The sequence below is a fragment of the Oncorhynchus clarkii genome, chromosome 13, assembly GCF_045791955.1.
Source record: "Oncorhynchus clarkii lewisi isolate Uvic-CL-2024 chromosome 13, UVic_Ocla_1.0, whole genome shotgun sequence".
In the NCBI taxonomy this organism is placed as follows: Eukaryota; Metazoa; Chordata; class Actinopteri; order Salmoniformes; family Salmonidae; genus Oncorhynchus; species Oncorhynchus clarkii.
The window spans coordinates 47,075,944-47,092,452 of NC_092159.1; the positions used below are offsets into that span (position 1 = coordinate 47,075,944).

The window sequence follows — 16,509 nt, forward strand, 5'->3', positions numbered from 1 at the left end:
AAAGTTTGGTGGGGGAGGAATAATGGTTTGGGGCTGTTTTTCATGGTTTGGGCTAGGCCCCTTAGATCCAGTGAAGGGAAATCTTAACACTACAGCATACATTCTAGACAATTCTATGCTTCCAACTCTGTGGCAACAGTTTTGGGAAGGCCCTTTCCTGTTTCAGCATAACAATGCCCCTGTGCACAAAGCGAAGTTCATGTAGAAATGTTTTGTCGAGATTGGTGTGGAAGAACTTGACTGGCCTGAAATTTAACTGACCTCAAAATGATACATTATTTTAAAATAATGAACGACCTTAGATTTCAGCATTTGTGGCCTCCATTTCAGAAAATCCTAATTTACCTCAAATGTCTCAATGCTCATACCATCAGAGGTGTTACTACTCCTACTGGTTGCACAAAGTTAAAATAATGCTAAAAAAATATTTAAAGTCATAAAGCTACCCTATTAGTTGATTTAGAATGGGAAGATCTCGTCTAAAAAATGAAGTTTTCCCAAAACGACATGCCCAAATGCCAACATAAAACGAGTCAGCAGCTAGCCATCAAAACCATTTTCAGTTGATGCAATAATTCTCAGTCAAACACATTCCCCAAAATACGCTGCGTGTCTTTTGTTTACCAGGTCATGTAATCTTTGGTGTAAAAGTCAACTCTAACAGAGAGCACCTTATCTATCCACTGGGCTGCAATATCATCTTCAAAAGAAACAGGAGTTAATGCATGGCCACACCAACAACGTCTCCTGTGTCACTGTGTCCCAAGGTGGAAAGTATGTTGCCTCATGGTCAGGTCACTTTCATGGGCTTCAAGGTAATGGACTAATGCAAAGATGAAAGAAAAATGGATGGGCAGAAACTGTGATAAAGGATAATTAGCTGGTCTTCATCATTCTTTGAACAAGATGTTATAATATGGGACTTTGCCAAGAGAGGAGCTGCTCACCTGCAGTGCCACAAAGCCTAAGTGGAAGATTGGCCTTCTCCCCTCAATGTCAAGTACCTGGTGACTCTTGGGAGTCACGATGATGGCAGATTTTGTCAAACTTTGTGAAAAATACTGACATTTGACTCAGATCCTCTGTTATAATATAATAGTTACTAATAGGTTTATTCATACATTTTAACTGAATAACTGTGTGTGTCTGTAATTTCCAGATAGTGGGGTGTAAAATAGAAAACAGAGAAGCCATTTGTGGAAGCCCGGCCTCAGCCCACAGTGGTGGTCACTGCCTTACTCTGCAATACTCCAACACAAGTGACAACATCTTTGTATAGGCAGAACAGTATGTATATCTAAACAGAGCTATTTTTGTATAATTTTGGCTTGGCACACCTTCTAATGAAATGTCACAGCTATGGGCCTATAAGGATCTGGATCTTCTCGTAGCGACACTCTCCGCATTTAGGAACTTGATCTTCCCCACAAGATTACACACACACACACACACACACACACACACACAATGTCAGACAGGGCAGCTGAAAACAATTGTGAAATGCATTTGGGTAATTATAACATTAGAACACATGGCTATACACAGGGCTCTATGCTGACCTTTCATACAAGGAGTATGTGTGCACCGAAGTTGAAAAATGTAGGCACACACAAAGAAATTAAGTCGCACTGTAGAGCCCTGATACATTTAAACACGTGAATAGTATGACTCTTTGTGAGAGCTTCATTTCCTCAGCATACTGCAGGAAGTCTTGCAGCCCGAATAACTTGTTACTTCTTGGTAGAGATCCCTGAGGAAGGCAGCTATTTCTACTGTGGCACAAGTGGAGATATCCTGAAAGTCAGTTTCAAGACCAAGCTTCTTAATGGGCCGTGGCCCAGTGAAACAGAAGTTCAGCAAGGTGGCTTCAAAAAAGGAACACAGTTGGAGGAGTTTAATATCTGGCTTAGTTAGATAGACTGCAGTACAAACCTCAGAACTCAGCATGCATTTCCCCTTGTTGTCTACATGGGGTGAACACAACCTGTGATGAAGACAGGCAACATATTGTCGGCTCAGGAGATGGCACGTTCCCTCTGTTCAGGAGCCTCATCCAACTTCAAACACATCAAGTGAGTCTAGTGTCTGGAATGGAGGTCTTTATTCACTTTTATAGTTATTCTCTCACTTCAGTAATCCTGTGTGCATCTTCTAAAAGCATCTAATACACCACTGTACTACTCAATGAACACTACCTGTATGTGTATTCTTTGGTTTCTACACTCTTTGGCAGGAAGGTTCAGCAGAAGGTGTGACATCCATAGCGCCTCGTGGTGATGGTCACCAGTTCTCTGTGGGCACAGAGACAACACAGATCTACTGTTTCAACTATACTGACTTCAAAGAGGAGTTCATCACATGATCACCACCAGCCAGTGGTGTGAACACAGTGCTGTGAACAATGTGGACCTTCTTTGGCAAATGCCACAACAGGCTAAAAGATCACGGCATCACATTCCATGTGTGCAGGGTCAGTCCCCTACTGAATGCAAATAGGAAACGGTTTCTGCTTGACTGGCTGTTCATTTTGAAGCCAATTGACACCAGTAGAGGGGGCTATACAATAATTTAGTAACCTGGTATATTTCTGTTAAGTATTATGTTTCCCAATAGATGGCAGTATGGACTCAATACAGGGTTTGCTTTATGCTATCCTTTCAAATGTATGCCATATAACAGTGCTCTGAAAAGCCTCCGGTAATATACGCCCGGTAATATACGCCAGGTGCATTCCAGTAATGTTATTCTAAGCTACAATTCAATTCTAAAACGTACTTGTGAGGTCAGGTGCCAACAATCTACGCAAGATACTACATCCTCCAAAGTTTATCATAGTCATGGTCAATAGCTAGATCGATTCATTATGGACTGATAAGTGCTTTACCTTATATGTGCTTTACCCACCTATGTTGTATATCTAACAGTGGCTCATCTGAGCTCTTTGCCACGTTCTGAGAATGACATCTAGACATGGCATATGGAAACCTCTAAAGAAGTGCTACATATCACTGTGCCCAACATGACCTGGCTGCAACGCTGTGGAATTCATGATTGGCGGCAGGAGCATCATCAGTGGTGGATTTCCCATTCCATTTCTTAGCAGCAGAAACTCAGGGGCTTTCTATTATCAGCCGCGTCTGCTGTCTGGAAATGCAAATACATTCCTCTGTTCACTCCTCTGGTGGTGATTTAGTTGGGCAACAACAGTTGTGTCATTTTTAACTCGGATGAAAGAAAAACAACACTTTCTGTCACACATTCATGTTTGTATTTCTCCCAGTCATTGACTTTTTGTGTTGTTTTCTTTCAGCCTGGAAAGAGGCTGCAGGGGAGGGAGAAGAAGATAAAGCACCATAGAGATAAAGATAAACAACAATGATGGAGATAAAGCACCATGGAGATAAAGATAAACAACAATGATGGAGATAAAGCACCATGGAGATAAAGAACCATGAGCATTACAAAGTACATATAGGGTCACCGTTGATAATGGCAAACCCTGGCCATGACCCCACTTTCCGAGGGTGTCTCAAGGAGGGTTGGGATATGCAAAAATACACATTTCCAATTCACACATGCATATTAATACACACTTGTACATGCATGAAATAGGACAATAAGCACCAACCAAATTATTTTATTATAGATACCTTTATGCCGTAGAAGGTCATTAGTGGGCATGAAACCACTGCACTGTGTTAGGGCCTACCAGATAAACAACGTTTTCAAAAAACCACAAGCATTGCATGCCTTGGCTCGTGTTTGTTCATAACAGAATCTGGTTACAATGCTATTGATATGAACAAAGGACTAATAGTTTAACAAATATAATCAAATACTAACAGTGAAACAGTGAAATAGTGAAACAAATAGAAACAACAGATATACTCTGGTTAGAAGTGTCTGCTACCACCCCGAGGAGTACCAGATCATCACTAGTGACACAGAAAGAAAAGGTACACCCACCACAACAGTAGGATATAGAAGAGCATTTACTGAGGTCAGACTCATTTGTGCCACAGACTAAAGTAGAGGGAGAATTCAACTCTGATTGGGTTAATGACTACCATAGTATTTATTTACAGTTATTACCATGAGTTTTGAAACACAATGGATGATTGATCGCACAGTGAGTGAGTTGTGTGTGAGCGCCATCTCCTTGCCACGGGTCATATTTTAGCGCCAGATGTCATAGTAGCGTAATGCAATGACAATGCATTGTATTCTCTGCTAAGGGATTGTTTGTTCCTAAAGCAGACGGCATAGCTATGACTCAGGCAACCAGATGGTCTCTGTCACCCACTTCATCTAGGATGATGTTTACTTCTTCACAGAAAACCACATTGGAAAAGTCTCTCTCCATGTTTAGCTTTTTTAAAATGTATTTCACTGCTTTACCAGAGCAAGCCATAGAGTAGCACACTAACATCATCTATTTTTGTTATTTGAGGTATTCCACAGAGATTATTTCCCTTGGGGGTTGATAATCAGAGTTCTTCATGAATACAGTCCATAATGTATTAATGACATTGGGTACATAATGCTGGTTTAACAGAAACCTATATTACAAGTATCAAAGCTGACCTTACAGTACCAGTAAATCAAACTGCAACACTTTTAAAGAACCACTTTTCCATTTCTTTTTAACTGAGGGGGAGTGTTCTGTGTATACATAGAATATACTTTTTGCTAGCATCATTTCTTCTTTACATTTGCATACTGTGAAGTACTCATTAGGATAAAGTCAAGGCCTTAGGTCAAAATACCCCAAAATGATTTACCAGCCAATAAATTCTGGTGTGCACGATACATCTGCTTATAATGTTAAAAACAGGAGGAGAGATTGACACAAATTTGTTTTAATTAAAAAGTTTGAATAATGAATAATAGTCATTGTCAAAGACTCGCTGCATACTATAATCCTGGTTGAAAAATAATGAGCATGTGCTTTTGGAAACTGTTGGATGGATTATTATGAAATCTTATTTCATAGTGTCACTTTTCTATAAAATGTTACCATATTTTATTTCATAATGACACATTGTATTTCCCAATTTATTTTTCATTATAACGTTTATCACTTCGTTAATGGCGCTGTATGACATGGTCCATTCCATAATTTCATGGTCTTGTTCAAAATAAAAAGGATATGTAAATCAAGGCAGGTGGGTGGTCTTTAGCCACTGATTGGCTAATCCTCTACTTTACCCTGTGAATTTTACCTAACATTATAACGGAAAGCACAAGACATTTATTTACACTGTAGTAGCATAAGCAACTAATGATAGCATTTCAGTGAATAACTATCCCAGAATATAAATATTTCACACAAATAACAGAATCTCTCTCTCTCCTCAGTACCCGTTAGTGTTTGTGAATTAAGATGACACCTACCTAGGGTTGCAAAGGGTCGGGAATTTTCCATGGGAAGTTAAGCCCGAGAATTTGGGGAATTTAGCTTAAATTCACCAAAAAAAGTTAGCTTTTAACAGTTAACTTTTTTGTGGGATACACATAAGGCAATTCTAGGTCTTGTGGCATATATTGGATAACCTATCCCCAATTCAATGGAATTGCAACCCTCTGCATGCTCAGTGATTTCTTCCATTACAGGTGCAGTGCACACTTCCATCACATGTACAGCTGATTCTCAAGATCTTGCACACTTCTAAACAGCCTTCTGTACATTTGCAAATACTGTGACAAATCATATGTGAAGAATGCAACAAAGATGCAGAATCATCTGGCCAAGTGCATAAAGTTCCCTCAGCACTCACAACAAGCAACCTCTGACAAAAGTACCTCTACTTCTATTCGAGGTGAAACTTATGAATCAGACACCTTATCGATAGCAACAGCTCATGGTCCTCCTGGAATCAGAAGTTTGACTCAATGTAGGAACGTAGTCAGAGAAATACTGATGAATGTCTTGCTCGAGCTGTGTATGCAACTGGTTCACCTCTGATGCTCACAGGCAATGTGTATTGGAAGAGATTTCTGAATGTTCTTCACCCAGCATACACCCCTCCAACCAGACATGCTTTATCTACTCATTTGCTGGATGCACAGTTCAACAGAGTTCAAATGAAGGTCAAGCAAATCATAGAGAAAGCAGACTGTATTGCAATCATCTCTGATGGGTGATTGAATGTTCGTGGGAAAGGAATAATTAACATCATCTCCACCCCTCAACCAGTATCCTACAAGAGCACAGACACAGAGGACAACAGACACAACAGTCTCTACATTGCAGATGAGCTGAAGGCAGTCAATGACCTTGGACCACAGGAGGTATTTCCACTGGTGACAGACAATGCTGGGAACATGAAGGCTGCTTGGTCTAAAGTGGAGGAGTCCTAACCTCACATCACACCCATTGGCTGTGCTGCTCATGCATTGAATCTGCTCCTCAAGGACATCATGGCACTGAAAACAACAGAAACTCTACAAGAGTGCCAAGGAAATAGTTAGGCATGTGAAAGGTCATCAAGTTATAGCAGGAATCTACCACACAAACGAAAGTGAGAAGAATAAGAGCACAACATTGAAGCTGTAATGCAACACCCATTGGGGTGGTGTTGTAATCACGTTTAACATTCTCCTGGAGGGAGAATATCTGTCCATATCTGCCGATATGGACAGCCCCATCAAGAGGATCCTCCTGGATGAAACCTATAGCAGTAGCCATTGCACGTATTGAGGGAGACAATGCCATCCTGTCTGATGTTCAGACTGCTTGCAGATGTAAGAGAACAAATCCATACTGCTCTGCCCACTTCACTGTTGCTCCAAGCAGAGGAAACTGCAGTTATGCCTGAAGCCCACACATGCCGCAGCATACATGTTGGACCCCAAGTATGCAGGCAAGAGTATCCTGTCTGGTGCAGAGATCAACAAGGCCTATGGTGCCATCACTACCGTATCTCGCCACCTTGGCCTGGATGAGGGCAAGGTTCTTGGCAGACTGGCGAAGCACACATCCAAGCAAGAGATTTGGGATGGAGATGCAATATGGCAGTCGTGCCAACATATCTCATCAGCCACCTGGTGGAAGGGACTTTGTGGATCTGAGGCACTTTCCCCTGTTGCCTCCATCATCCTCCAAATCCCACCAACATCAGTCGTCTCAGAGCGCAACTGGTCCTTGTTTGGGAACACACACACCAAAGCACGCAACAGGCTGACCAATGCAAGGATTGAAAAATTGGTGGCCATCTGGACAAATTTGAGCCTGACAACGAGCTATCCTCAACATGGTTGGAAAGTGACTGTGAAGATGAGCCCTCAGAGTCTTATTTCAAGTGGTGGACATTGAGGAGGTCCAGGGAGAAGACATGGAGGCATGAGAGGAAGACAACCAAAGCTTTAGCTTTTAGACTATCATTTTATGTATGTTGATGCTATGGATCATTGGGGATAATTCAATATTCCCTTTATTTTGTTGTTCAGTGAAATCATTCCATGTGAAGAGTCAACTCATTTAATTAAAGTTCAATTTCTAACTAAAATGTTTTTGTTTTTTTATTTCTATTGGAATTTAATCATTTGCAATTATGTCTACCTATGATAAGATAAAAGGTTTGTTTATGTCTCCATATGATATGGTAAATATAATCCAATGCAAAAAACATCTACATTTAAAATGGTATTAATATCAATTTGCATTTATTTTCGTTATTCCCATATATTACGTTAATTCCCACGGAATGTTTCCACCTCTGAAAATTCCCCAAAATGTGCAACCCTACACCTACTGCAATAACTATCATTATTGCTTGGGGGTTAGTGCCATCCGGGGTCCTTGGGACGTTCCTACCCTTACCTAACCCTAACCTTTAAGACACCCGCATACTAGGTTTGGTTTGTTCCTAGCAGAACTCTGTAAAGCAAAGCGAATGTTTGTGCCTCGCATACTCCTTTAAAATAAACTATAAAAAACTGCAATATTACTGTTTGTCCCTCTTGAGAAGCGGTAACAAAAACATCTGTAATTAATTGACGCCCACGGATCAATTTCCAAAACAGATTCCCAGAATCAGGAGGGAATAAGCAGGAAATCCAGAATCCTCCAACCAGGATATCTGTAAAACCAGTTTTTTTAAAGTTTTTTTTTAAGTTCCCATAATTTTGCAACCCTCAGTAAAATACACAAGGTGCAATTTAGAAATGTTGTTAATTTGAATATGTCAGTCACTCAATTAGCCATGTTAGCTAACAATTTATAGATTGGTAAGTTAGTCTTGCCAGCTAAGTAACCTTGTAGTAATCATGGCTGAATAACACAGGGCTCCATTGATTTTGTTGGTCACTAGCAGGGACAGAGTACCGAACAGCCATAGCATATGATAGCAATTTGTGTAGAATTGCAGGAAATTAGCGTTAAAACTGCACATTTTTCTCTCAGCACCATGGCAAAATGTTGTGCCCCAAATGCGGTAGTCCGGTCCTGCTCAATAGTGCTGAGCGATTAACCAATTTTTTTCTATCCTTCTTCGGTTATTAAGTCAAATGAAAGTTAGAGGGGGAAAAAGTATGTCTACAGTGAAAAGCTTACAAGGGGAATGTCCTCTGTGTGACCAAGTTTTAATATTGCAGTAGACAAAGATTAGAAGAACGTTGGCACGTCCAAATGCAGGCTCCTGTGCAACTCGCTATTTTGGAACTTGTATTTATTTATTTTATTACCCTATTATTGTATATGGCTATTAGTGTAGTCCTATTTATTAATCTAAACCAGTTCTTGAAATATGTAAAACGTGTTTTGTATTATTCTGTTGACATTTTCATTTTAAGTCCGATCTGTGTGTGCTTCGTATTTCGTTTAAAATAGGTTCAAAAGTGGGCCTGTTGTAAAATACATATTAGCCTATTGCTGTCATTCGTTGGGTACGGTAGGCACTAGCGTTTGCTGGTAATTGCGTCACAAGTGTGTTAAAATTCTGTTAAATGTTGTATTTATTTTTTCAATTGCCAAATTATATAATGTATAACTAACTATATAACTGTATAATGGTTTGTTTACCGCAATATCTGCTCATATTTTCTCTACAAACAATGACTTGACTTTTGATATTTCCCTAATAAAGTTTAGAAACTTTTGTTAAAGTTTGGTGCAGCTATTAGGCCTATTAAACTGGCTGCTGCAGGACAATGAAAGCAGTGCGCACCGACGCTCCAACCGACTCTGAAAGTTGAAGTTCATGTGAGGAAGAAAATTTTAGGCCTACCAGAGTTAATCATTATATTGTTTATAAGAGTATCTTTATAAAAAATACTCTGATTGAAAATGAATGAATAAGCCTCCTTCTGTACACCTATATCTTGCAGACGCTGTAACCATCTGACAAATGCATGGAGGTGTCGCAGCATGCCACTGGCATTTATTTTATTTTTTATATTCATATCATACGGTGGACGTCTAAGCCTATAGGCATATGCACGCAATGCCCTGATGCATTTAGTGCTCAAATCTCCGACAGCTGAACCGTGAGGTGTACAATTGTTTTAGGAAAGTAAAACCCAATAAAACAATAGGCCATACATGTTTGCTTATGCTACACATCTATTTTTGTATTTTGTTATAGGCTGTTCAGGACAATTCAAATGTGGCTCATTTGGCCAATAGGCTATCCAATGTTTATTGATGGCACTGCCTCGCCAGGTAGGTAGTTTCTTTCCCCCTCTCTTTGTAGTCGAATCTGAATGCATACGAATGTCCAGTACATTTCTAAAATGTCTGGTAAATTAAAATCTTCCCGGTTATGTTGTCCGGTGCCAAATGTTCCTAACGGAAACCCTTGTCTTACCCTCTAGTATATAACGTAGCTTTTTCGCCAGTGTTGTTCCCCTCCAGGTGTTTCCTGAAGAACTCCTGGACCCTCCTCCACAGGTCCAGCTGAGCCTGATGGTGGGCTTTAGCCTCTCCCCCAAACACCACCACTTGACCAACCGCGGGATGGAAGCCAGACGGGCAGTGGGGCATGTAGGGTACTTCCAGAAAATGCCCCGCCCTGGGGTACATCACCACCTGGTGGTGAAATGACAAGAGGACAGAACATCAACCAACGCCAAGTCAAGGTGCAGTCAAAAGCATTTAAGAAAAGACGTACACAACAACGAGCTGTTTCTGAAACAGCACAGTTTAAAAATAATATGGCAAATAGAAACAACTGGAAGCCCTACAAAGATCAATGGGACGGGTTGAGGGTAGCTGAAGGATGGGTCGAAAAACAAACAAAAGATAACTATTGTAAAAATATACTGTGTCTGTATATATGTATATAGTACAGTACCAGTCAGAAGTTTGGACTGTGAGAGCAAAATGCAAGATTGTTATAATGCTGTACCTGCAGCAAATGGTTGTTTATGCAACAGAATAGAGGGTTCTTATAACTGTATTGTGTCCGTGTGAACTGAAAGTGGGCCTCTGGGAGATTTAACATTGACAGGGGATGTACGATGTCTTTGGGTGATACCGCATTCCAGAGCATGAGTTAATGTTTCTGTACTGGGGTACCAGGGGGAGATGGCTCCAGTATGGAGTTGGGGGGCCAGACCCTGGTCTCTACACAATGACAGTTTTTACAGCAGATAGTCATTTGTGAATTATAAGTGTCTTTCATACTGTTCTTTGTCATGTAGACTAAAGGAGGATGGGCTTTGCTATAAAATGCTGTGGCTCAAACCAGCTAGTTGAGTGCCTAGTGATCACCTCCAGGGGTGATTACCGACCAGCTCCATTACTGCAGTAATTAAATAATAAAGTTTGATTGTTTGAATAAATCTAAGTCTCTTTTTGATTACAATAATTCCACCACAGGACACCTACTCATTCAAGGGTTTCTTTATTTTTACTATTTTCTACATTGTAGAATAGTGAAGATAATAATACTATGAAATAACACATATAGGATCATGTAGTAACCAAAAGTGTGAAATAAATCGAAATATATTTTATATTTAAGAATCTTCAAAGTAGCTACCCTTTGCCTTGACAGCTTTGCACACTCCAGACACTCTCAACCAGCTTCATGAGGTAGTCACCTGGAATGCATTTCAATTAACAGGTGTGCCTTGTTAAAAGTTAATTTGTGGAATTTCTATCCTTCTTCATGCGTTTCAGCCAATCAGTTGTGTTGTGACAAGGTAAACGTGGTATACAGAAGAGGGCCTTATTTGGTAAAAGACCAAGTCCATATTATGGCAAGAACAGCTCAAATAAGCAAAGTGAAATGACAGTCCATCACTACTTTAAGATATGAAGGTCAGTCAATGCGGAGAATTAAGAACTTTGAACGTTTCTTCAAGGACAGTCACAAAAACCATCAAGCACTACGAGGAAACTGGCTCTCATGAGGACCGCCACAGGAAAGGAAGACCCAGAGTTACTTCTGCTGCAGAGGATAAGTTCATTAGGAGTTACCAGCCTCAGAAATTGCAGCCCAAATAAATGCTTTGGAGTTCAAGTAACGGACATCAACATCAACTGTTCAGAGGAGACTGCGTGAATCAGGCCTTCATGGTCGAATTGCTGCAAAGAAAACACTACCAAAGGACTCCAATAAGAGGAGACTTGCTTGGACCAAGAAACACGAGCAATGAACATTAGACCGGTGAAAATCTGTCCTTTGGTCTGATGAGTCCAAATTGGAGATTTTTGGTTCCAACCGCCGTGTCTTTGTGGAACGCAGAGTAGGTGAACGGATGATCTCAGCATGTGTAGTTCCCACCATGAAACATGGAGGTGGTGTGAAAGTGCTTTGCTGGTGGCACTGTCAGTGATTTATTTAGAATTCAAGGCACACTTAACCAGCATGGCTACCACAGCATTCTACAGCTTTACGCCATCCCAACGGTGAAGCATGGTGGTGGCAGCATCATGCTGTGGGGATGTTTTTCAACGGCAGGGACTGGGAGACTAGTCGGGATCGAGGGAAAGATGAATGGAGCAAAGTACAGAGAGATCCTTGATGAAAAGCTGCTTCAGAGTGCTCAGGACCTCAGACTGGGGCGAAGGTTCACCTTCCAACAAGACAACGACCCTAAGCACACAGCCAAGAAAACGCAAGAGTGGCTTCGGGACAAGTCTTTGAGTGGCACAGCCAGAGCCCGGACTTGAACACGATCGAACATCTCTAGAGACACCTGAAAATAGCTATGCAGTGACGCTCCCCATCCAACCTGGCAGAGCTTGAGAGGATCTGCAGAGAAGAATGGGAGAAACTCCTCAAATACAGGTGTGCCAAGCTTGTAACCTCATACCCAAGAAGACTTGAGGCTGTAATCGCTGCCAAAAGGTGAGTAATAGGTACTGAGTAATAGGTTTAAATACTTATGTAAATGTAATCATTATTTAAAAATACATTTGCAAAAATAAAACGTTTTTTACTTTGTCATTATGGGGTAGTGTGTAGATTGATGAAGGGGAAAAAATTGAATCCATTTTAGAATAAGGCTGCAATGTAACAAAATGTGGAAAAGGTCATGGGGTCTGAATACTTTCCGAATGCACTGTATGTGTATTTGTCTCCATTTCAGCACCAACTGGTAGATTTAAAAAAATACTTTTGTAGATTATTTAAGGCACATTTCAGTGTTAGGAAAGTTTGTATGAATAAAAATCCAAACTTGTTTGGAGAGTCTTTACGCACTAAATATATTGATTACTAAAACAAATATTTTGATTCATCCTGAAAGTTGTCATATTCAAGTTCAATCTATAAAATATAATTAATATATAATATAATAATAATTCTACCCCAATTGTAAATGGGTGTGGGGAAAAATAAATTTAATGTGGAATAAGATAAGGGGTATAAATACTTTCTGAAGGCATCAAATCAAATCAAATTTTATTTGTCACATACACATGGTTAGCAGATGTTAATGCGAGTGTAGCGAAATGCTTGTGCTTCTAGTTCCGACAATGCAGTAATAACAAGTAATCTAACTAACAATTCCAAAACTACTGTCTTGTACACAGTGTAAGGGGATAAAGAATATGTACATAAGGATATATGAATGAGTGATGGTACAGAGCAGCATAGGCAAGATACAGTAGATGGTATCGAGTACAGTATGTACAAATGAGATGAGTATGTAAACAAAGTGGCATAGTTTAAAGTGGCTAGTGATACATGTATTACATAAGGATACAGTCGATGATATAGAGTACAGTATATACGTACGCATATGAGATGAATAATGTAGGGTAAGTAACATTATATAAGGTAGCATTGTTTAAAGTGGCTAGTGATATATTTACATCATTTCCCATCAATTCCCATTATTAAAGTGGCTGGAGTTGAGTCAGTGTCAGTGTGTTGGCAGCAGCCACTCAGTGTTAGTGGTGGCTGTTTAACAGTCTGATGGCCTTGAGATAGAAGCTGTTTTTCAGTCTCTCGGTCCCAGCTTTGATGCACCTGTACTGACCTCGCCTTCTGGATGATAGCGGGGTGAACAGGCAGTGGCTCGGGTGGTTGATGTCCTTGATGATCTTTATGGCCTTCCTGTGACATCGGGTGGTGTAGGTGTCCTGGAGGGCAGGTAGTTTGCCCCCGGTGATGCGTTGTGCAGACCTCACTACCCTCTGGAGAGCCTTACGGTTGAGGGCGGTGCAGTTGCCATACCAGGCGGTGATACAGCCCACCAGGATGCTCTCGATTGTGCATCTGTAGAAGTTTGTGAGTGCTTTTGGTGACAAGCCGAATTTCTTCAGCCTCCTGAGGTTGAAGAGGCGCTGCTGCGCCTTCTTCACGATGCTGTCTGTGTGAGTGGACCAATTCAGTTTGTCCGTGATGTGTACGCCGAGGAACTTAAAACTTGCTACCCTCTCCACTACTGTTCCATCGATGTGGATAGGGGGGTGTTCCCTCTGCTGTTTCCTGAAGTCCACAATCATCTCCTTAGTTTTGTTGACGTTGGGTGTGAGGTTATTTTCCTGACACCACACTCCGAGGGCCCTCACCTCCTCCCTGTAGGCCGTCTCGTCGTTGTTGGTAATCAAGCCTACCACTGTTGTGTCGTCCGCAAACTTGATGATTGAGTTGGAGGCGTGCGTGGCCACGCAGTCGTGGGTGAACAGGGAGTACAGGAGAGGGCTCAGAACGCACCCTTGTGGGGCCCCAGTGTTGAGGATCAGCGGGGAGGAGATGTTGTTGCCTACCCTCACCACCTGGGGGCGGCCCGTCAGGAAGTCCAGTACCCAGTTGCACAGGGCGGGGTCGAGACCCAGGGTCTCACGCTGAGGCATTGTATGTATGGAAGGTTTCGTTCAAATCAAAAGGGTGTCTCTGCCTTTCAGTGTCTGCCTGCCAGCTAGTTTAGGCTAGTTAAGAATACTATAGTTATCACGTCATTGAGACAACTCTGACGCTCAAAGTTCCTCCATATTAGCCGATCCTCCATAAGCATCTAGCTAGTATATAATTCAGTAAACTAACTTTATTATTCTGGTCGGAACAATGGAACGGAACAAAATAAATAGAGGTTCTGTTCAGAACGAAACTATTGGAAGAATAATTTCAGTTTCAACCCCTGCTATTGAGTAAAGGCAGTTTAGGCTGAAACATGTTTATCTACTAGTACTTGATTAAACTTTTTGCTATCAAAATGTTTGAGTTCAGGTTTATTTCCTTACCTCAAAGTTCTCTTTCCCATGATGCCTCAGCCGGGCGGCGGCCTGTTGGGCAAAGAGACAGCTGTTCCAGTTCCTGTCGTCCTCAGAGGCGGCGAAGAGGAACCTAGAACTGGAACGTTCTATTGGGATCACGGAACCGCGGTTCACCTCAGTCTCTGGGTCCGGTAAGGCGTCTCGGATGTCAAGGATGCCGGACGGGGAGAAGGTGACATTCTCAACAATAGGCGTGATGGAAGGGATGATGAGGTCTTTGTAGTGCAGTGGCACCAGCGTATTAGCGTTGCTGCCGTTGATCCAGGCTGTGGCTGAGATGCCAGAGAGAAAAGAGGCCATGGACAGAGCCAGATCCCCACTCTTCGAGATGGACAAGATTCCTATTCCTGGACCCTGTACCTATAAAAGCAATATAACAAAATATATGTTTTATTGTCACAGGGGTTAAAACCTCTTAAGTCTACCCCTTCCCTTTTCGAACATTCTGTTAAAAATCGCGCAACTTTTCAGCGTCCTGCTACTCATGCCAGGAATATAGTATATGCATATGATTAGTATGTGTGGATAGAAAACACTCTGAAGTTTCTAAAACTGGTTAAATCACGGCTGTGACTATAACAGATCGTGTGTTTCATTGAAAAACGCAAGAAAAACTGCTCTCTGAAAGCTAAAAATAATTTCCATAAGTCACTTTCATGGGTTGTTAAAAGGGCACAAAATGTAATATCGACCTGCATGCAATTCCTACACATTCCACACGATGTCGCCATTGTCATCATTTTCCAGGGACTTTTTTGTTGGTAAATCCAACTAACTGGATTCAATTTCTTCCGGTCTCCGCCAGGATGTTGTGAGGTGCACATTGGCAGCCATTGATTTGAAGACGAGGAGCTATTGAATACACATCGCCCTGTAATCATTTTGATAGATTATAAACGTTTACTAATACCTAAAGTTGGATTACAAAAGTATTTCGAAGTGTTTTGTGAAAGTTTATCGTCGACTTTTTTAATTTCAAAAAATGATGCTGCGTTTTAAAACAATGTTTTTTTCTGAATCACACAGCTTCCATAGAAAGCTTTTTTGGGTATATATATGGACCGATTTAAACGAAAAAAAGACCCAATAGTGATGTTTATGGGGCATATAGGAGTGCCAAGAAAGAAGCTCGTCAAAGGTAATGAATGTTTTATATTTTATTTCTGCGTTTTGTGTAGCGCCGGCTAAGCTAAATCTTTGTTTACGTCGCATTCAGGCATTTTGGGGTGTTGCATGCTATCAGATAATAGCTTCTCATGCTTTCGCCGAAAAGCATTTTAAAAATCTGACTTGTTGGCTAGGTTCACAACGAGTGTAGCTTTAATTCAATACCCTGCATGTGCATTTTGATGAACGTTTGAGTTTTAACGAGTACATTTAGCATTTAGCGTAGCGCATTTGCATTTCCAGGTGTCTACTTGAGACATCTGCGTCTCAAGTAGGAGCAAGAAGTTAAAGCATAAAAAAACATACCAGAACAATTGTCTAGGGCCAAGTTAACCTCCCCTTTAATGTAAAAAGTCATGACCATCAAGGTTTTAGGAAAGAGGATAATTTTGTTAATGATAGAGTATGATGGGGCCGACAGACATGGCAGCTCAGCTTCTAGCTCCTAAGCAACTTTGCAGTATTTTGTTTATTTGTGTGTTATTTCATACATTATCCAATAATGTTTTTTGTATTATTACATACAGCCAGAAATAACTTTTGGATATCAGAGCGGCGCTAACCCACCAGCATTACGACTTCCCAAATTGGAGGCTTTGTTCTTACCCCCCAGGGCAATTGAACTTATCCCAGAGACTGCCCCAAGTGTACGTCTAGTCCGACTCAGGAGG

General features: G+C 41.1%; 1 protein-coding gene across 4 annotated transcripts in view; it reads right to left on the reverse strand.

Annotated features, from left to right (window-relative positions):
* Positions 1-16,509, reverse strand: part of LOC139364920 (acyl-coenzyme A thioesterase 1-like) — an 85,916-nt gene that overhangs the window by 55,735 nt on the left and 13,672 nt on the right. For 3 of the 4 annotated variants that reach the window (XM_071102146.1, XM_071102147.1, XM_071102145.1), the window contains exons 3-4: positions 14,639-15,031; positions 9,807-10,027 (exon numbers count right to left, since the gene is read on the reverse strand). In XM_071102146.1, the coding sequence (XP_070958247.1) occupies positions 9,807-10,027; positions 14,639-15,031 (614 nt within the window). The remainder of the gene's footprint in view (positions 1-9,806; positions 10,028-14,638; positions 15,032-16,509) is intronic. The other variant, XM_071102148.1, reaches the window with a different exon arrangement.